Here is a 21399-nt window from a genome sequence, read left to right as displayed (position 1 = left end):
TTTTGAAGGGTTTCAGGACAGTGACAGCAGGGCATTAAACCAAGCACGGGGCCCTGTGGTCTCCCCAGGCTGTACCCCCTTGAGGCCAGCCCTGCACCCACGTCCTCATTCCCCACCTTGGACCATGTGTTTTTCCATCTGAAAGTGTTTGTGACAAGGAGGAGATTAAGGCAGCCGTGCCCTGAGCAGGGACCACCTGGGAGGCATTTTAAATGCATTTAAGTCTGTTTCTGCTCACAAGCATTGCCCAGCCCACAAATCCCTTTAGGCAGCAACAGACTGAGCCCCACACGGATCCCGTAGGGCTTGGCTCTGTGAGATGAGAGAGGGCAAGGCCCATTCTCTCCTGCACATGTGGTCTGTATGGTGGAGACTGGACCAGCTTGGAGGTAGGGGCTCCCGGGAGCTCGGGCCCCTCCTACCTCCCAGACCCCGGACCATTGAAAGTGCATGCACCCCAGGGGGCCCCGGAGGAGGAGCCCCGTTCTGGATCTGTTCCTCCCTACCTGGCAGGCGGGGCAGGCCTCTCCCCCCCGCCACAGAAGACCCATCTGTAAGGTCCCCCCACTGGTGGCTCCAAGGGCAGCTGGTTCTTGCACAGCTGACCAGGGCCGGGGACGGGGTGTGTGCGTGTGTGTGTCCCCAGAGGATGAGCCGGCAGAAGCTGTGTTCCTCTCCTGACACAGGCTCAGTCGTCACACAGCATACTCTCGCTGGTACTCCAGGGGCCAGGAACGCAGACCTCACCTCTCCACGGAGGGGTCTGGCAGACCACGGAGAGCTGGTGGCCTAGCGGGCTGGCAGACACAGGCTGCCCTTGGCGGTGTGCTGTCTTGTGGACCAACATCCACCCTGGGCTCCCCACCGGCAGAGTTGCCTGCAGCTCTGTGAGACGGGACCCGCTGGCAGCATCCCAGATCACTAGCGGTCGGTGCGCGCCTGTCTGCCAGGGTGAGGAGGACGCCAGCGGCCCTGGCCCTGGCTGAGCCCCTTCCCACCCAGCGTGGTGTCACGAGCCTGGGCTGCCACCAGGCCACCACCACCCTGTCAACCACTGGGAATTACAGTCTCTCATCCTCTTTGTTGCCGGGAATGCAAGCTTCTGAAGAGAAGGTGAGCCCTCGGGGACCACCTTCTTTGCAGGCTGGTGTTGCTGACTTGCGGTCACCACGCAGGGCTCAGCGGGGCAGCGGGCACGGTGGCGGCAGGGCCTGGCCCGCTGTGAAGTGGGGTTGGGCAGGCCGGAGAGGGGTGTGCTGCTGGAGGGACTGCCGTCCGAATCCCAGTTCTCTGGCTGGCTGTGTGTGTGCCCTTGAGTGTGCAGACAGCTTTCTTTTGTTCCCGCCTCAGTGTCTGTTTGCAAAGCAGTGGTCCCGTTGGCACCCCCATCTGGGATTGCGAAGAAAATGGAGGGTCGGTGTGTGTGTGTGAGGGCCGGGGGGGCTTGGCCTTGCACTCTGTCGGTCCAGCCGGCTGCGCTCACTGCACACCACACCGCTGTGAGGCGGCGGGCCAGGTCCTCTGGAGAAGGCAGCGGTAGAGGGAAGGGAGACCCACCCTTCTCCTGTCCGCGGGGCAGTGAGCAGCAGCGTCCTTCCCCCCGCCTGGCCACCCCCCACCCCAGAGCTCCCGCTTAGAGCCTCTGACTCGCAGCCTTCGTGGACCGTTGGTTGGAGGGAAAGGAAGCCTGGCTGCTGCTCGTGATTCGGGCCCTTGTCTTGTGTCAGCAGAGCTGTGGCTGGTTCTCATCCCCCTTCTGAGCCTGCCTTCCCAGACTCGGCCAGGCCGCTCCGGGCAGGGTGCTGCCGTAGGCTGGGAGCCCATCTGATTTCTGTGAGGAGCACAGACCGGGGGTTACTCTGCCAGGCGGCGCGGTGGGGCTCCGGCACGCTCCTAGTGGGGGACGAGCCCCATCAGGGACCCCTCTGCAGCTGTCCCTCCCCTCCCATTGGGTGACTCTCCTCTCCTGTTGGGTGAGGAGACACCACAGGAAGTACTCCTGCCTTTGTCTCAAGAGCAGTGATGAAGATGTTAAAAAAAAAAAATCAATATATGTCATAAATTGGAAGAAGATATTTTCAAATGAAGAAAAAAGAAAAAAAAAGCAGTGATGAGCAGTGTTGTAGGATCCTCTTTGGAACCCCAAACTGTGAGCTTCTCCTGGGAAGCTCGAGCCTGTGGAGTGAATCCTAGCTGTGTGGGAGGACCTGTCAGCCGTGGCCCATCACTCGGCCCAGCTTGCAAAAGGTCTGCTCCGAGCCGGTGCCGCTGGCTTCCCTTTAACAGGAGCAGGGAAGAGTCCAGTCCTGTGGCCGTTTGGGGCTGACACAGCCCTCTGAGCTGCCTGCCTGTCTGTGGGCATCAGCTACTAAATCCCAAAGAAGTCAGCCCTGAGTGCATCTGCGGGACAGCCTGTGTCTTCTTGGGCCAGTAGGGAGGGTGTGGGGACAGGAGGGTGGCATTCAGCCACGTGTGGGCAGCTCCTGCCGGTGGTCTCTGCCCACGAGACCCCAGGGTGGGGGAAGCAGTGTCTCAGCTCTCCCTCCCCAGAGTCCCCAGCATGACTTCTTTCTGCGGCTCCTCGAGCGGCCTCCGCCTTGGATGGCAGGCAGTGTGATGCTCTGGGGTGGATCCTCCCCCAAGAGGCTGCAGGGCAGGAAGGCCACAGCACAGAGCCTCTCTCAGGGCACGGGGCTGGTTCCTGGAGGTCCTAGCCTGCCCTTCCCTGTACCGCACCTGCAGAGGCCCAGGAACTCTGGGTCCCACTCCAGGGACAGCACTCCTAGGGAGCAGATTTCTGAAGGTCTAGTAGGTCAGCACCAGGCGGGCAGCCCCCTTCCCTCCACCTCTGTCTTTAGTGTGGGGTGTGCAGGGCCAGGCCTTTGGCTCTAGCCAGAGCATCGCTCTTTCCCCCCCTTCCTCTCCCCCTTTCACCTGATCCCCTTTCTCTTTCCACTCCTTCCCTCTCTCTCCCTCTGTTTCTCTCCTGCTCTCTCCCTCTCACCCTTGCTCTGTGGTCCAGGCCTGTCTGGCAGGGCAGTACCCACAATGGGCACTGGGCTGGCAGGACTGAATGCACACTTCCCTCCAAGTTGGCATTCCCAGCCTGGCTGCCTTCGAGGTCATCCTTGGGAAACCTCCCTCAGTGCAAGCAGCCTTCTAGTTTTCTTACTGTTGTACCACTTTGGGATCCAAAAGGTCTCGCCTGTTCTCTTCACCCGACTTCACCTGGCACTTGGTTGTTTCCCACACCCAAGGGAGTCCTCAAGGGCCCAGGCAGACCCAGGGTTCCTCTGCTCGTGTGGAGTGGACCGGCCACTCACCCCCATGGCTGCAAGGGAAGCGGGCTGTAGGTGGAAACAAACCGATGGAAAGGAGAAACCGGTTACACAAAAGTACAGTGTTTCTCATGTTTGCTTTGTGCGTTGGTACTTTTTTGTGCTTCGTAGAGTAGGTTTTTAAGCACTTGCAGGTTTTTTAACCATTGCTTGCCCATTTATCCACCTTTTAAAAAATGCTTACTATTTTATAAAACTTCTTGTGATGAAAAATGCTGAACATACACAAAGTCAACAGAGTTAGTAGGATGAGGGCTCCCGTGGGCTCACCCAGCGCAGTCACGGTCAGCATCCGCCTTCCTCGTGGCATTTACAGCTCAACCCCCAGTCCCTTGGCGATCAGTTTCGGCAGAATCTACATAGGTTGAAGTGCATAAATCTTGGCTGTACACTGTTAACCAGTGGATGTGCCTGTGTGAGCCACGCCCATATCGGGATACAAAGCCTTTATGTTCCCCAGAACATGCCTCCTGCCCTTCCTGGTCTGTTGCGTCCCCCGCCACCAGCAGGTAGCCAGTCTGATTTCTGTCGCTTAAAATCAGTCTGGAGCCATGACGTGTGATTCTTTCATGCTGCTCCTTCTACTTGGCAGGATGTCTGTGAGATCCGTCCAGGCTGTCATGTGTGTCAGTGGCCCTGATGGACCACCGTTTGCTTATCTCTTCACCCGCTGGAGCACATCTGGACTCTTTCCAGTTCTTGGCTCTGTGAATAACCCCAGCATTTGTGAATAAGTCATTTGATGGACATATGTTTTCATTTCTCTTGGATAAATGGAGTGGAATTTCTGGGTCATATGGTAGGAGTGTGATTGACTTTAGCTAAAGATTTATTAGTGCTCTGTTCGTCTTTGGTGACTCCTGCCTGCCCTGCTTGTCTGGCAGCATCTTGTACCCTTGAAAACTCTGGCTCCAGGTGATTTGTTCAGAAGCCTGGGTGAACTCCCCGCTGAGTGGTTCACCTGCTTATCAAACTTGGGTAATTGAGAGCGATTTTGCAACGGTTTTAAGCTGCCTCACTTCCTCCTTTTTCTGTTTTAAAGCGGTGTCCTTTCAGCTAGTGTTTTTTATTTAACATTTATTTAGTTAGTTAGTTCGTTAGTTATTTAGTTGCACTGGGTCTTAGTTGCAGCTTCCGGGCTCCTTATTTGTGGCTCGCAGTTCTCCTTAGTTGCGGCTCACCAGCTTCTTAGTTGCAGCAGGCGGGCTCCTTAGTTGTGGGATGCGAATTCTTAGTTGCAGCATGCATGTGGAATCTAGTTCCCTGACCAGGGAGCAAACACGGGCCCCCTGCTTTGGGAGCACAGAGTCTTAACCACTGCACCACCAGGGAGGTCCCTCAGCTAGTGTTTAGCTATATAGATAATTGTGTGTTGATGTACTTAGGACTGCAGATGAGAAAGACCTACTAAGATCAGAATTTTAAATTAGTGAAGTTTTCTTTTCTGGTCCACAAAGAATCTATTATTAAAATGTAAAATGGGGGATGATGGGATGAATTGGGAGATTGGGATTGACATATATACACTTTGCATACTATGTATAAAATAGGTAACTAATGAGAACCTATTCTATAGCTCAGGGAACTCTACTCAGTGCTCTGTGGTGACCTAAATGGGAAGGAAATTCAAACAGGAGGGGATATATGTATACATATAGCTGATTCACTTTGCTGTACAGCAGCAACTAATGCAACATTGTAAAGCAACTATATTCCAATTTAAAATACTGTGAAATAAAGCCGCTGGGGAATACTGGTCTGCCTAGGAGGCCTGCTCTGGGCTCTGTCATCACTGTCATCACCCCTCCCTCCCTCCCTCCCTCCCTCATGTGCTTCCCTGCTTCCTGCAGCCCCACTGGGACTCTACTTCTCAAGGGATGCTTACTGGGAGAGGCTGTACGTGGACCAGCCGGCCGGCATGCCCCTGCTCTACGTCCACGCCCTGCAGGACGTCCCCGAGGAGGTGCCCAGCTTCCGCCTGGGCCAGCACCTCTACGGCGCCTACCGCACACGGCTGCACGAGAACGACTGGGTCCGTATCCAGGAGGACACGGGGCTTCTCTACCTTAACCGGAGCCTGGACCACAGCTCCTGGGAGAAGCTCAGCATCCGCAGTAAGGGAGCAGCCCTGACCCCTACGCACCTCACCGCCCCCACCCCCGCCCTCGCCTTAGCCTCACACAGCACACAGCACACCGAGGGTGGCTTCCCCTATGGCTCCTGCTGTGTGAGAGCGGAGAGAGTGAGATGAGGCTGGCCTGCCTCTGTGCGCAGACAGTGAGAGAGCCAGGGTGAGCTTGGGGACCACTGATGACCCTTAGGCTTTCTGAGGCTGTTTGGATTTTGGAGAACCCATGTGAAGGATTTGGGTGCTCTGTCCATGCAGGATCCAGATGCCTTTTCCAGTTGGGTTAACAAGGATTTGGGGTTGTGAGAGAGGAGCTAAGAGGAGAAAAATCCCAAGATCTTGCTTTAGCAAGTGGTCTGCAACTTGCTGGAGAAGCAGCAGTTCCCATGGAAAGTGTGGCTCGCAGTTCTCCTTAGTTGCGGCTTACCGGCTCCTTAGTTGTAGCAGGTGGGCTCCTTAGTTGTGGGATGCGAACTCGTAGTTGCAGCATGCATGTGGGATCTAGTTCCCTGACCGGGGAGCGAACCCGGGCCCCCTGCTTTGGGAGCACAGAGTCTTAACCACTGCGCCACTTGCCAGGGACTTGGGCCTGGAGCCAGAGATGGAAGTGGAGCAGGGAGGAAGGCCTGGCCAACTCCTCAGAGCAGAGGTCCCAGCTGGAGCGTAGGCCACGTGGGACCCTGGGACTTGCGGGGAGCAGGGGTCGTGGAGCAGAGTTGTGCCTCGTGGCACTAAATGGTGATCACACACCCAGTAGTGCCCCCCTCTGAGCCCCTCCACCGTAGACATGGCCTCCCTGGACCCTCACGCCAGCCCTGAGCCCCCGTGTGTGCTGAGACAGCCGGCATGCCTGGGAACACGGAGTGGGCGGCACCGCCCGGCAGGGGCAGAATGACCGCACCCATCTGCCAAGTGAAGCCAGGGTCCGCAAGTAAAGATGCCCCCCGTCAGGGCACCCCAGGCGGCTCCTGGCGGACGTAGCACCTGACGTAGGTCTTGGTTCCGCACACACTTAGTTGCCGCCGTCTGCATCTCTAGCCCCCAGTGGGGAACTTGAAGAACCAGGGCCACTGGGGTGGAGGCCAGAGTGGAATCTGCTGAGGGTCTGAGTTTCGTAGGAGGCCTGTTCTGTTCGTGACTGGAGAGTGACCTCGGGTACCTGTCGGGTCCAGTCAGGGGAGAAATCAGTAATTTGAACAGGGAAAGTTTGTATAGAGAATTATTAACCACAGCAGGAGATTGGAGCAATGGAGGACAGGCTAGTAAGAAGCACAGAGAACGAATGAATACAGGAGGAGCAGATGTGAGGGGCAGCCGCTTCCCCAGGGCTGAGATAGAGGGCCCTGGAAGAGCCCCCGACCCAAGCTGAGATCCAGACCAGTTGGAGGGGGAGCTGCTGTGGTGCCTCCATGCTGGAACTTGCCAGCAATCCCCTCCCCGGTGCTGGGGAAGTCTGTGTCTCCGAAGACAGTGAAACTGCCTGGGGGCGGGAGTGGGGACGTGGATTCCCTGGCAGTCCAGTGCTTAGGGCTCTCTGTGCTTTCACTCCCGAGGGCCCGGGTCCAATCCCTGGTCGGGGAACTTAAGATCCCACAAGCGGAGTAGCCAAAGATAGGAAAATAGAATAGAATAAATGAAAGTGTTTCTAAAAAAAAAAAAAGAACTGCCTTGGGGAAAGGGGCGGGGCAAGAGCGCTCCCTGGGGAAGCTCTCCACTTGGTGTTAGACCCGGGGCTCAGGGCACCTCCCTGAGGAAGGGTATTTGAGCTGAGACCTAAAAAACAAGGGAGGTGGGCCGGTGAGGCACCCTGAGGAGGTGGCGGCCGGGCCAGAGAGCCCAGAGGAGCCCTGTGGACCCCGGTGAGGACTGGGCTTTGCCCCCCGAGCTCCTGCCCCCTCCCCTCCCTGTTCCGTTCCCCACCGCTGGGCAGGTGTGGCTGACACCCCGGCGGGCCTGACGACTTCTCTCTCTGCAGACGGTGGCTTCCCGCTGCTCACCGTCTACCTCCAGGTCTTCCTATCGCCCGCGTCCCTTCGTGAGGGCGAGTGCCAGTGGCCGGGCTGTGCCCGAGTGTACTTCTCCATCATCAACGCCTCCTTCCCGGCTTGCGGTGCCCTCAAACCCCGGGACCTCTGCTTTCCCGAGATGGGCCTGTCCTTCCGCATTCGGGAGAACAGGCCTCCCGGCACCTTCCACCAATTCCGCCTGCTGCCTGTGCAGTTCCTCTGCCCCAACGTCAGCGCGGCCTACAGGCTTCTGGGAGGTGAGTGCCCGCCACGTGGAGCCTTCCTCGGTGCCTGCTGAGCGCTAGGCACGGCGCTGCGGTCCCTCTGCACAAGCCGTCGAGTTAGCTCTGCACCACCCCATCATCCGTTCATTCAGAAGTCCACGAGTATCTCATGTAAGCCTGCCATGGGCCAGGCACTGTTCTGGGGACCAAGGATGAGAGAGCGAACGCATCAGGCCAAAATCCCACCTGCCTGGAGCTTCCATCCCGTGGGAGATGGAGACCACACACACGTGCTAAGGAAATCGGGTGGCCTCTGAAGGGACTAGGTGGGACGTAAAGCTGAGAGGGTGTGGGGTGGTGAAGACCACTGTCTCAAATCAGATGGCTGGGAAAAGGGGACCCTGGAGCAAAGGGGAGGGGTGCGAGGCAAGCGGGGCGAGCCCCTTCAAGAGCACCAAGGTGGGAGCCCCGTGTAGCTGGAGTGCAGGGAACCGCAGGGCAGGGCGGAGGCTGCTGAGGGCAGAGCAGTTCCAAGTGGGGGGCAGGGCTTCCTGCCGAGGGACTGGGGAGCCATGGAAGGTGTTTGGGAGGGGGCGTCATTGACAGGACATACCTTACCGTTAAGAGCTTAGTCTAGCTGCTGTGCTAGAAATGATTGGGGGTGGGTGGTTTAGGGGCAAGCAGAGAAACAAATTAGGAGGCAGGAGAAATCCTTGAGTGAGAGGATGAGGTCTGGGGTGAGGGTGGAAACCTTTGGGCAACAAGAAGCAGGCGCGTTGTGGGCTTGTTTGGAAGAAGGATCCTGCAGGATATCCTGGTGAGTTGGACGTGGGGTGTCGAAAGAAAGAAGGGACCAAGCATGGTTCCAGGATTCCGCCTGAGCAGCCGCAAGGGCAGTGGACCTTGACACAAGATGGTCCTGCCACAAGATGGCCCTGGGGAGGCCAAGAGCACGGATGTGGGGAGGGGAAGGGAACTGGATCCCAGTGAAGATGAGAGAAGGCAGCTGAGGTGCCATTAAACCATTTAAAGGCGAGGAACTGGGACTCAAAGGGGACACTTACAAGCTGGACTTACTAGTAAGTAGAACCTGGATTCACACCAGGTTGATGGCATACACACGGTAATAATGTTGAAGAAAATCTCAGTAGCGTAAGGAAAGTAGTCACTCACATTGTCCCAGCATCTTTTCATTTATCCTGCAGCAGGGATAGATGTCTTTGTGCAGAATTGCCGGCCAAGTGTATGATTTAGCGAGCTGCCTTTTTCGCTAAAAAAAAGGGTTTTTTGTAACCGTGAACAATAGAGGGACATGTTTGCATGATAAGCATTTCCCACATGTGTAATTCACATGTAATGTGTGGCTCTGATGTGATTTCCCACTGAGTGGAGTTGACAGCCCTCCCGTGCTTGGCTGTGGGGTGGTCAGTGTTGCCCTTCAAGCCTTCAGCCTTTCCCCTTTTCTGGGTCATTTCTGGAGGATGAATTCCAGGACAGACTTGGCTTGAAGAGTGTATTGTTGTTACCGGTCCTCCCTCACCGGGTTGTAGGAAGACACGTGAGTCACTGAACGTACAGCAGTGTCTGGCAGGGAACAGACACTTTTGTCTTCATCTCCTCTTCTGGTGAGGAAACTGAGGCACAGAGAGACAGAACCACCAGCCTTGGGCCACACAGCCAGAAGGTGTATAGGACAGGGATTCAAACCAGGCAGTCAGAAATACTTGTGTGTTAATATAAAATCACACCAGATGTCCACCATGTTTGTTTCCAAGTGGTGGAATAGCTTTATTTCTCACATTCTCTAAAACAGGCACATACCACTTCCATAATTTAAAAAAAAAAAAAAAATTCCTAAATCTTTTTTTTTCAGAAACCAGCAAATGCTGGGAGCTGAATCTCTGGGCTGAGCTGGTGCCAGCCCTCCCCACAGCAGAGGCAAGGTGTGTGAAGGGGTGTGCCCAGCCCTCCTAGGTGATCAGGCTGAGGTCCTGATGCAGGCATCCTGGTCCCGGTCCCTCTGTTTCCCATTAGCACCAGTGCAGGCTGCAGCCACAGTGAAACTCAGAGCACAGTCTTCACTGCAAACTGTGCTTGGAGCGCCATGCCCCACTGTGGAGCCGAGGAGGAGCCAGGGCCCGGGGCCAGCATGCACCCCAGCTCCATCCACAGGGCCCCCTCCCGTGCCGCCACTCCCGGTGGGCCCCTGAGGAAGGCAGCTCACCCTTTCCCCAGCCCGGGGGTCAGCCTGGGGTTCCTGGTCTGCTTGGTGCGCAGGTGAGAGTCTGCCCTTCCGCTGCACTGTGGACAGCCTGGAGGTGAGCACACGCTGGGCCCTGGACCGCGAGAAGCGGGAGAAGTATGAGCTGGTGGCTGCGTGCACGGTGCGTGTCGGCACGCGTGAGGAGGAGGTGATGGTGCCCTTCCCCGTGACTGTGTACGACGAAGACGACTCTGCGCCCAGCTTCCTCGGGGGCGTCGACACCGCCAGCGCCGTGGTGGAGTTCAAGCGGAAGGAGGTGCCTGTCCATTTGTCTGGTGCTTGTCTGGTGTCTCTCTGTTCCGTGTCTGGATTCCTCAATCCGCCATTTATTCCTCGGTCTGTTCAGCGGTTCGTCTAGCCATCCAGACATGTGGCTGACCGTCCATCTAGCTATTCGTCTTTCATTTGTCCATCAGTCTGTGTGTCGGGGTTTTCTGTCGGTGTCCAGGACAGCTGAGGAGGAGGGAGGAGGCCAGCCCCACCGGCACCCAGCTGACCACTGCCTTGGGAGGCCGGGGGCCCTGAGTGCCCAGTCCGTGTCTGACGCCCTGGGCTGGGGGCCCCAGGGCTCACATCGGCAGGGATCTCCCTGCGCCCCATCCAGGCCCCACCCTTTTCTGGTCCACGCAGGTGGAGCGTGACTGCCACCTGCTGGGCCTCGGGCTGTCCTGCAGCTGGCAGGCCAGCAGGAGCAATGGAAGGGTGGGGGCGTAGAATGTTGTCACTGCCTGCTTCTCTGGGCACCCCAAGAACAGGTTTGGCGGATAAGCCGGGGAGAGGAAAGCACATGACACGGGGAATGTCTCACGAGCCTGGCAGGACCCCCTGGTGGTGACATTGGGAAGCTTGGTTAGCAGTGAGAGCAGAGATGCCCTGTGACTTTGCTCAGAACCTTCCTCGTGACCCTTTCCATCCTGGTGTACAGAAGAGACTTGGAGAAGAGCATTAAGATGCTTGGAGGAGGGCTTCCCTGGTGGCGCAGTGGTTGAGAGTCCGCCTGCCGATGCAGGGGAGGGACATGGGTTCGTGCCCCGCTCCGGGAAGATCCCACATGCTGCGGAGTGGCTGGGCCCGTGAGCCATGGCCGCTGAGCCTGCGCGTCCAGAGCCTGTGCTCTGCAATGGGAGAGGCCACAACAGTGAGAGGCCCGCGTACCGCAAAAAAAAAAAAAAAAAATGCTTGGAGGAGAGCATTCTTGTGGATACCTGGGCTTGGATCCCAGGTCTGCCGTCTGTCACTCTATGGCACTGAGCTAACTCCTCAGCCTTGTGGGGCCTGGTTTCCTCAGGGAAGAGTATGAGTGCTTGCTCTGCTCTATGGGGACCTAGATGAGGTCTTCAGCAGAGCACCAGGGCATGTGCTCTCATCCATCCTTATGGGGCATCTGTAGATGCCTGTCACACCTGCTGCGCAGGTGAGCTGCAGTGGCCCAGGAAGGGTGACCAGGGCAGGCTGACTAGGGGCCCCAGGGAACTTGAACCCAGGTCAGTCTGTCCCTAGAGCCAGCTCTGACTGCACACACCTGGTCCACTCGTGGGGCACGTGCCTTCCCACGGTCTCTGGCTTTAAGGGCCCTAACTGGCACCCCCTGTTCTCTGCAGGGCACTGTTGTGGCCACACTACGCGTCTTCGATGCAGATGTGGTACCAGCATCCGGGGAGCTCCTGAGACGGTACACAAGCACGCTGCTCTCCGGGGACGCCTGGGCCCTCCAGACCTTCCGCGTAGAGCACTCGCCCAACGAGACCTTGGCCCAGGCCAACGGCAGCTTTGTGCGGGCAACCGTGCATGACTACAGTAAGAGAGGCCAGATGCGGCCTGGCTGGGCCCCTTGGGGAACCAGCGGCCCACTCTCCTTGGACGGGGCAGCACCCTGCACACACAGACGCCTGTCCTGGCCCTCTGAGCACCAGGCAGCCGCCCCTTTCACTCCTCCTCCCAGCCTTTGTCTCTGCTGGGCTTGCCTGGGCCACCTTGGTGGGTGTTCGCAGGCTGTCCTCTCCATGAACTGTCCTGAGGCCGACCCTGGCAGGACACCACAACACCTCCCCGTGCTGGCCACGCCAGGACTCACTGCAACACGTATGTCGTCACCGAGACCTCCCTCTGGCCCCTGGCACCTGCTTTGCCACCTCCCAGGTGCCCGAGTGCCCAGGGGTTATTATTGCTCCCTCCCCCCACCAGCAACTCTCTACTCACAAGGGGTTGATGTATCCATACAATAGCAGCTCAGTGTCCTAGAGTCGGAGGGTTCCCCGATGATTGTCCTGTCTGGCTCCTGGAACGCGCCCACCCTCAGGGCTGAGCTCCAGGTGCCCGCATTGCTCACCTGCCGGACGGGGCATACTCATCCTCAAGCTTCCCTGCCTCCCTCCCCTGCCCTCCTGCCCGTGTTTTCTAGCATCACCTTTCAAATACCGCACTTGCCCTTGGGTCCTTGTTTGGGGGTCTGCTTCTGGGGAACCCAGGATCACTGGTGCCTTTACCCCTTTCTGGCTGGCCTGATCCTATTTGTTTCTCATCCTCCCCTCCCCCACCAGGCCTCTGAAGCCGTCTGTCCTGTGTGAGGGAAAACGTCATCCTTGCCCCTGTATACTCACTCTGGTGCCCTGTGCACCAGAGCCTCCCCTCCCCCTTTCTGTCTCGACTAAACTAAAACCTTAGCCTTGGCACACGGCAGGTGCTCAGAAGCGTGGAAGCTCCTGGGTGCTGGAGGCCTGTGGAATCCAAGGGTCCACGGGGCTGCTGCTGTTGAGAGTTCCCAGGGGCTAGCACAGTCTTCCCAGGGCCTGGGTGGTGGCGGTTCTTTACCTTGTGTGGCCTACCCCACACTCACATCACACACACACACACACACACACACACACACACACACACACACACACACACACACACACACACACACACACACACACACACACACAGTTACCTCCCAGCTGAGAAGGGTCTTCTGGGCTCCCAGCTCAGCACAGCGACTCACTACTTTTAAATAGTAGTGCTACCCTCCCGCCAGGTCTGCTATCTGTGTCCGTGTGGGTGGAGGGTGTCCGTTTCCACGTGTGTGGGGGGAGTGCGTTGGGGAGGAGGCATGCAGCGGCTTGGGACAGTGGTCCCAACCCGCAGGGCCCCCGCCCATCATCACCGTGTGCCATCCACACAGACACACCCCTCCCCCACCCTCCTCAGGGCTGGTTCTCAACCGGAGCCTCCCCATCTCGGAGAGCCGGGCCGTGCAGCTGGCAGTGCTGGTCAACGACTCGGACTTCCAGGGCCCGGGGGAGGGCGTCATCCTCCTCCACTTCAACGTGTCTGTGCTGCCTGTCAGCCTGCGCCTGCCCAGCACCTACTCCTTTGCCGCGAGCAGGCGGGCCCGCCGCTTCGCCCAGGTGAGACCCCAGCCTGCTGCCTGCCTGGGGAGGGGTGTGGAGGGGCAGGAGACCCCCAGGGTGGCGTGCTCCGTCGAGCAGATTTCAAGCAGGGCTGGGGGGTGGGTGACACCCCCTCCCTGAGCTAAGTAGTGCACGGAGTGGCCCCAGGGAGCTGCAGGCACGGGGCCAGGAGGGCTGGGGCCATGGAAGAGTCATGAGCAGGGCTCGTAGGTTTTGTGGGCCCGTCTTCTTTGCTCTCTCCTTTCTTGGCATCTTTAAAACATTTTGTACTCATGAAAGAGCAGCGCCAGGTAAATCTATGCATGCAGACTTGGAAAGACGTTCCTGGTGAATTAAGTGAAAAAGTGGTTTGCGTAAGTGCTGGTCTCAGGTGGTTCCCTAGGTTCAAAACGAAGCCCTCATTGCTGGGAGTTTGCAAGAGTGCAAATGCAGGCAGCAATGAACGGTGGCGCCCTCTGCAGGGAGAGATAGGGAGCGCTTCTACTTTCCACTTTTCTGCAAGTCTGTTTACTAGAGCTTATTTTGCATTTGTCGTTGGAAAATAATGATTAGAAATGGAAAAAATAAAAGTAATAAGTATTCGTCAAAGGAGATAAGGGATAGACAGGGGTGATCTCTTTTTCTCATATTAGCCAGTGTGTAACATTTTGGTGCAGTTCTTCCGAGAATGTGTCTCTTAAGCGCTTTTTAAAGTTCACTTGTGGTTACAGCAAGCATATGACTTAACGTACTGCGTTCTCCTAGTGGGGCAGCTGTGGCCACATCCTCTTTAGAACATCCCGTTTAGGGCCACCTCCTATTTTCCAGTGGTGTTGGCAGTTTCTGTGTTTGGTTCCCTTACCTCCTGGCAGCCACCCGGGGCCAGCAAACGAAGAACCCCACCCTTGGACACATCCAGGCTCCCCAACCTGCCACCCAACCTCGGGCCTTTCCTGGAGGCAGGGGTCAAGGGTGGTGGGAGGTGACAAAGCAGAGGGGCCTGAGGGGTGTCTGGGGGTCTGAGCTGGAGCAGGCATTGCTGGAGGTGGGTCACCTGTGCTCCAGCAGACTCAGGAGGGCACAGGGACCCGAGTCCCAGTGCAGCCTCAGACGCACTGTGGTCTCTCACCGGCTCCCCAGTTTTTATGATTGTAAATTGAGGATGATGACCTTGGGCAATTTTGAGGGTCACTGGAGAGAGTGGAAGTGAGCCCCGTTTGTACAGGGAAGTGCTTGGAGTCCAGCAGGTGGTTTTACTGTGGCGTCGAGCGTGGGCTTGGAGGAGCCTGGCTCTGCCCTGGGCCTGAGTCGGGCTGAGCAAGGGCATGGTGTGTGGCTGCAGGCAGGGCCCTATCCCCGCTCCCCCCACCAGGCCCCCAGCCCTCAGCCTTGACTAGTCAGAGCTTCTGATCTCAAGCCACCCGCAACCCTTACGGTAACTCAAGTGGCTGAGGGGGTAAATAGGAGAGTTCAACTGACCAGCTCCAGGCCCCAGGCCACAGCTGCCAGCATAGCATCCCTGGGAGAAGCATCCCTTCTCTCCAAGTCCCAGGAAGGCCCCCTGGGTCCCATGTGGGACAGACAACCATGCTGCATGAATCGTGGCCCGGGTGCCGTGTTCTGACTAACCAGGCGAGTGACCTGGCTCGCGCGTGGACCACCCCAGGTGGGAACTTTGCTTTGCTCCCAGAGCAAAATTGGCCTGGCCAGAAGAGAGGGAGGTGTGTAGGAGGCATACAGGCTGCCTTTGGGCCTGAATGAGTGAGCAAGTGAGGGATGAGCTGGGCAGGCCAGCAGCACCTCCCTGGAGGGCCAGCCCCCAAAACCAACCCCAGTGCCCCGTGTTCCTTCACCTCTGGCTCTGAGGGGCAGGTATGGGTGGCGGTCCCATGGTCTGGGCAGGGCAGGACCAGGCAGGCGGATGGTCTGCAGGTTCCGGGGGCGTGCGAGATGGGGGGATGGGGAGCTACCGTCCTGGGCTGAGTAGGAAACTGTCCTGGGACTCAGGCTGCCAGGGAGCCCCTCCAGCCACCCTCACAGGTGGTCCAGCCACCCAGCTAAGGATTCCCTGTGTCCCATGCCTAGATTGGGAAAGTCTGTGTGGAAAACTGCCAGGAGTTCAGTGGCATCCACGTGCAGTACAAGCTGCAGCTCTCCAGCGCCAACTGCAGCGCCCTGGGGGTGGTCACCTCGGCCGAGGACACCACGGGGACCCTGTTCGTGAACGACACGGAGGCCCTGCAGCGGCCCGAGTGTGCCCAACTCCAGTACACGGTAGTGGCCGTCGAACGGCCAACCCGCCGGCAAGCCCAGGCCCCAGTGCTCGTCACACTGGAGGGGACATGTGAGTGCCAGGGCTGCGGGGAGGGTCAGGCTTCTCCCACAGAAGGGCCCCGGTCCCACTCCCCCTCACTAACTGGTGGCTTCCCTGAGCCTGAGCCTTCTTCCCTGTAAGATGAGAACACGGTGCGCGCTGCACAGCCAAGCTGGAAGGATGACAGGGGGAAAGTGTGGAACGGTTTAGCCCAGAGTGACAGCATTGTGGACGGTCACTGCTGCCCACCACCTCTGTCGATGCGTCCTACCTATGCACTTGCTTTAGGGCTGCCAGATACAATAGAGGACCCTGGTTAAACGTGAATTTCAGGTAAACAACAAGCAATTTTTCTGGTGTAAGTACGTCTCGTGCAACTTTTGCAGTGTCTCTTAGAAGACAAACTTCCAAGCGTGTCACCGTGATATTAGGGACGTATTTACACAAAGCAGGTGTTCACCGTTACCTGAAGGTCAGGTTTAACTGGGTGTCCTGTGTGTCACTGGCCGAGTCTGGCCACCTCACACCCTCCCTCCATACTTATCTCAGCCCAGTAGCTGTCCCCGCTTTGTGACTGTGGTACCACCCCTTCCTCAGCAGCCCCCTCACTGCCCTGTGCCCCGGTGCTTAGTTACTACCTCCCCTCTGGGCTCAACCCGTGGGGACAGCTAAGCCACTGCTGCCCTCGCCCGTGGGTGCTGGCGGCTGGACACAGGGCCCAGGCTGGCCCCCTGTGATTTGCTTTCTGCCACCCCCAGATGTGGCAGAGGAGCCAGGCTGCCCCCTGTCCTGCGCGGTCAGCAAGAGGCGGCCCGAGTGTGAGGAATGCGGCGGCCTGGGCTCTCTGACGGGCAGGTGCGAGTGGAGACAGGGAGACGGCAAAGGTAGGCCCCGTGCAGAGCCGGGTGTTCGGGAGGGTGATGACAGCTGAGTGGAGAGGGCGTCTGTGTGGGCCCTGCCAGCCTCTGCGATGCCCCCCACCCCCGTCCACACTGAGTCTCTTCCCCAGCGCCTTGTCCCCTGCTGGGACTCCTGATGCCAGGAGAGGGTGGACATTAGTGCAGGGTGGCATGAGGACACTGGGACTGTTTATCACCGTGGGATCACAGGTGCCTGAGGCTGGACTCGCTCTGGGCTTGGGAGGGTCTGGGCCAAAGTTGGGATGTGCGTGTTTTCTTTTTATTTTATTCTAAATTTCTGTACATGTATTTGTCCCTAAACTAGATGTGAATTGGCATCTGTGTCTCCATTTCTCCACCCATATACACATAAATTACATGTGCAGTTGTGAACGTATTCACCCAATGCTTTTATTTTTTTTAAACTTTTATCTTATATTGGAGCGTAGTTGATTAACAACGTTGTGTTAGTTTCAGGTGCACAGCATAGTGAGTCAGTTATACACATACACGTATCTATTCTTTTCCAAATTCTTTTCCCGATTAGGTTGTATGTAATATTGAGCAGAGTTCCCTGTGCTCTACAGTAGGTCCTTGTTGGTTATCCATTTAAAATATAGCAGAGTGTACATGTCAATCCCAAACTCCCTAACTATCCCTCCCCCAACCTTCCCCCATTCCCCCTCTGCTTTTATTTTTTTTTTATTTCTTATAAATTTATTTTATTTTATTTATTTATTTTTGGCTGCATTGGGTCTTCGTTGCTGTACACGGGCTTTTCTCTAGTTGTGGCGAGCAGGGGCTACTCTTCATTGTGGTGCGCGGGCTTCTCACTGCGGTGGCTTCTTTTGTTGCAGAGCACAGGCTCTAGGCGCACAAGAATCAGTAGTTGTGGCTCGTGGGCTCTAGAGTGCAGGCTCAGTAGTTACGGCACACAGGCTTAGTTCTGCGGCATGTGGGATCTTCCCGGACCAGGGCTCGAACCCGTGTCCCCTGCACTGGCAGGCGGATTCTTAACCACTGCGCCACCAGGGAAGCCCTCACCCACTGCTTTTAGACACATAGTTCACAGACCCTTTTCAAAGATCCAAAAGGTGGATGAGTATAAGGTAGGTTACACTGTGCACATCATTCATAGTTGGCTTTAATTCATAAAAACACAAACTTTAAAAAAAATTCAAAATATCCAAAACAATCTTCAGAGCAGCCCTACCTGGGAGATCCCAGCCCAGGGAGCGTGGCCTCAAGCAGGAGGGGCCTGCACATCCTTGGGCTTAGCCCACTGCTGGCTCCAAGCCTCGCCCACCGGTGTGAGGGTCCCGCTCATGGTACCACCTTGAGAGGGTCCCAGCCTTGTCTGGTCTCTTCTGGCCTCCTTGATGTGAGCCCGGGCACAGCCCTGGGACTGCCCAGCCCTCACTGCCTGGGCTTCCCTGTACACCCCGGACCCCCAAGCTCTCCCCAGGGATGGGCTCCACGTGTGTTTTTTCTCGGCTCAGGCCTCGGTTTGCTTCTCCTTGCGGGGGGCGGTGCAGGCTTGGCCCGGGAGGCCCTGGGGCGCGGCCCTCCCGGCTCTGGCAGTCTGACCAGGACGGGTGCTCCCTCGTGGTAGTAACTGCCTGCTGTGTGCCATAGGGATCACCAGGAACTTCTCCACCTGCTCCCCCAGCATCAAGACCTGCCCCGACGGCCACTGTGACGCTGTGGAAAGCAGAGACGCCAACATCTGCCCCCAGGACTGCCTCCGTAAGCACCGAGCCTGCGCGTGTACCTGAGCAAGGGCAGGGCCTGGGAAGGGGGTGTAGGTAGCAAGCTGAAGGGGCTCGGACTCCCACCTGCACTTCAGCCAGGCCAGCCGACTTCCTGGGTTGCATGTGCTGAGCCTTTTTCTAACATTTCATTTGAACAAAGGGCTCTCCTCCCCCAAGACTAGCGCCTGCTGGCCTGACCCACCCTCTCCAGTGTTGTCCTGGCCAACTCACGGGGGTGCAGCGCCCTGTCCCCCATTCCACTGGCTCCAGGCTGCCCCTGCTGCCCGTGCTCTGCTTCTGAAAAGTAACCATGTGTGGACCTCAGCAAGGGCCCTGGGCAGCCTGTGGGTTCCTCCTCGCGCCCGCTGTGGCCAGGGGACTGGTTTGGGGGCCTGTCGTGCTGAGACTCCTGCCTGGGTGACACAGACTTCTGAGCTCACCGCGCTCCCTGGGCCTGAGAGTGCTGACCTCAGGTGGGGAGGGGCCTCTCACGCTCCTGTCTGGGTGGTCTGGCTGGTCAGGTCCCCCCGAGGCTGAGTGGGCTGCTGAGTGAGTTGTGTCCATCATCAGGGGGCGGCAGCATCATTGGTGGGCACGAGCCTGGGGAGCGCCGGGGGATTAAAGCCGGCTTCGGTATCTGCAACTGCTTCCCGGAGGAGAAGAAGTGTTTCTGCGAGCCGGAAGACAGCCAAGGTGAGCTGGCTGGGGCCACGCGGGCAGGGATCCCCACACCTCCCTGAGCCCCGAGGAGCGAGGGAGGAAATTGCAGGAAGGCGCAGAAACCCAGGAGACCTTTTTCCTTCCCTCAGGGTCGTGGTTCCCCCATCAGTGCAGACTGGTAGCTGGGTCTGGGCCTCTAAGACTGCCTTCTGGCCTGAAGTTTGGTGGGGTTTTGGAGGTTTTTTTGGCGTGCCATGCAGCTTGCAGGATCTTAGTTCCCCAGCCAGGGAATTTTTTTTTTTTTAACATCTTTATTGGAGTACAATTGCTTTACAATGGTGTGTTAATTTCTGCTTTATAACAAGGTGAATGAGCTATACATGTATCCCCATATCCCCTCCCTCTTGCGTCTCCCTCCCACCCTCCCTATCCCACCCCTCTAGGTGGTCACAAAGCACCGAGCTGATCTCCCTGTGCTATGCGGCTGCTTCCCACTAGCTATCTATGTTACATTTGGTAGTATATATATGTCCATGCCACTCTCTCCCTTCTTCCCAGCTTACCCTTCCCCCTCCCCATGTCCTCAAGTCCATTCTCTACGTCTGTGTCTTTATTCCTCTCCTGCCCCTACGTTCTTCAGAACCTTTTTTTGTTTGTTTTTTTAGATTCCATATATATGTGTTAGCATGCGGTATTTGCTTTTCTCTTTCTGACTTACTTCACTCTGTATGACAGACTGTAGGTCCGTCCACCTCACTACAAATAACTCAATATCGTTTCTTTTTATGGCTGAGTAATATTTCATGGTATATATGTGCCACATCTTCTTTATCCATTCATCTGTCAATGGACACTTAGGTTGCTTCCATTTCCAGCCAGGGATTATAGAACCCGTGCCCTTGGCAGTGAAAGCACAGATCCCTAACCACTGAATCACCAGGGAACTCCCTGGCCCAAAGGTCTGTGGTAAGGGTTGGACTGGAAAATTATTTCTTTCACCAGATAACTCAGTGTCTGCTCGGACTGTCCCTGTGCAGGGCCTTTGCTGGGCCCATGGCATTGGCCAAATGGGTCCCCATCCTCCTAGCCAGAGCCTCTAGGTGCTGCTTCTGGGACAGCAGGTGCCCCACTGAGCACATGCGGATGTGCTGAGCCCAGGGATGCTTTTCTGGTATTTGGGTTGTTATTGCACAGCCTTAGGTCCTGGGCCAGTTTTCTTTCCTCCTTCCTTTATACTGACTATAAAGAAAATACAAAAGACATCAGGAACACAGGGGAAGAGCTGCACCTCCCCACCAGCGCCCCTGGGCCTCTGGCTTCAGTGCAGCATTCTAGGGTGGGTGGGTGCAGGTGTGCATGACGTCCGTTGTGTGACCTTAGGCAGGCTGTTTATAAACTCTCATTCCTTCTGGAAAAGGGTGGTAACAGTCTCCAACAGCAAAAACGTACAGACCAGTTCCTCCTGTGGGCCGCTTGTGTTGGAGGGCTGGCAATTACTCTCAGACCTTCACACCAGCAGGGCTCTCCAGGATGCTCAAAGCTGGTCACAGCAGACACTTCCCGGCTATCCTGGGCGTGGCGGGCTGGAGAGCTGCTCTGTACCAGCTCCTGAGGGTATTCGGGGTCCCCCTCCCGGGGTGTCATCTCTCACGGCCCACCCCCGCTGCCCGCAGACCCTCTGTGTGACGAGCTTTGCCGCACAGTGATCGCGGCAGCCGTGCTCTTCTCCTTCATCGTGTCCGTGCTGCTGTCCACCTTCTGCATCCACCGCTACCACAAGAACGCCCACAAGCCGCCCATCGCCTCAGCTGAGATGACCTTCCGCCGGCCTGCCCAGGCCTTTCCGGTCAGCTACTCCTCATCCAGTGCCCGCCGGCCCTCGCTGGACTCCGTGGAGAACCAGGTCTCTGTGGACACCTTCAAGATCCCGGTGAGGTTCCCCGTGTGGCCTCGGGGCTGGGGAGGCAGCCGCCCCCGGGGGGAGGGGGCCTGCAGGTGGCGCCGGGCCTCTGGTCTCGGGCAGCTGGGAGGGGAGGAGGGGACGGGTCACCTGGGGCTAATGCGTTCTCACCCACCGGGAGGACACCCTGAGCATTCCAACAGCCCCCTGTCTTCGCTGAGCGGCCTTCCAGGGAGCGGCGGAGAGCGTGGAGCAGGGTGGAGAATGATGGGTGCTGATTTATATGGACGAGATCTGGGCCGTTAGGATACGGGGAGGGTGGGCCGTGCTGAACCTGACCGGGAGCTATCCTGCAGATGCCCCAAGCGCTGGGAGGAGGAAGGCTTGGGGGAGGCGCTGAGGAGGACCGTGGATTTTATTCTCAGAGGGTGGGACCCCTGGGGGTGGGGCCCATGCTCTGCCTTCATTTCCGCAGGCCGCTCTGTTGGGAGTCTGTGGGGTGGGAGCCCCGTGATGAGGCACTGTCTCCATCCAGGCAAGAGAGGCTG

General features: G+C 57.4%; 1 protein-coding gene across 1 annotated transcript in view; it reads left to right on the top strand.

The window, feature by feature from the left end:
- Window positions 1-21399, top strand: part of RET (ret proto-oncogene) — a 61019-nt gene that overhangs the window by 23908 nt on the left and 15712 nt on the right. The window contains 10 exon segments of the mRNA XM_079900231.1: window positions 5189-5452; window positions 7442-7729; window positions 9974-10215; window positions 11561-11756; window positions 13146-13345; window positions 15413-15671; window positions 16400-16525; window positions 18176-18286; window positions 18862-18984; window positions 20625-20881. Coding sequence (XP_079756357.1) covers window positions 5189-5452; window positions 7442-7729; window positions 9974-10215; window positions 11561-11756; window positions 13146-13345; window positions 15413-15671; window positions 16400-16525; window positions 18176-18286; window positions 18862-18984; window positions 20625-20881 — 2066 coding nt within the window.

Source organism: Stenella coeruleoalba, assembly GCF_951394435.1.
Source record: "Stenella coeruleoalba genome assembly, chromosome: 16".
Lineage (NCBI taxonomy): Eukaryota > Metazoa > Chordata > Mammalia > Artiodactyla > Delphinidae > Stenella > Stenella coeruleoalba.
This window is presented reverse-complemented; position numbering and strand designations above follow the sequence as displayed.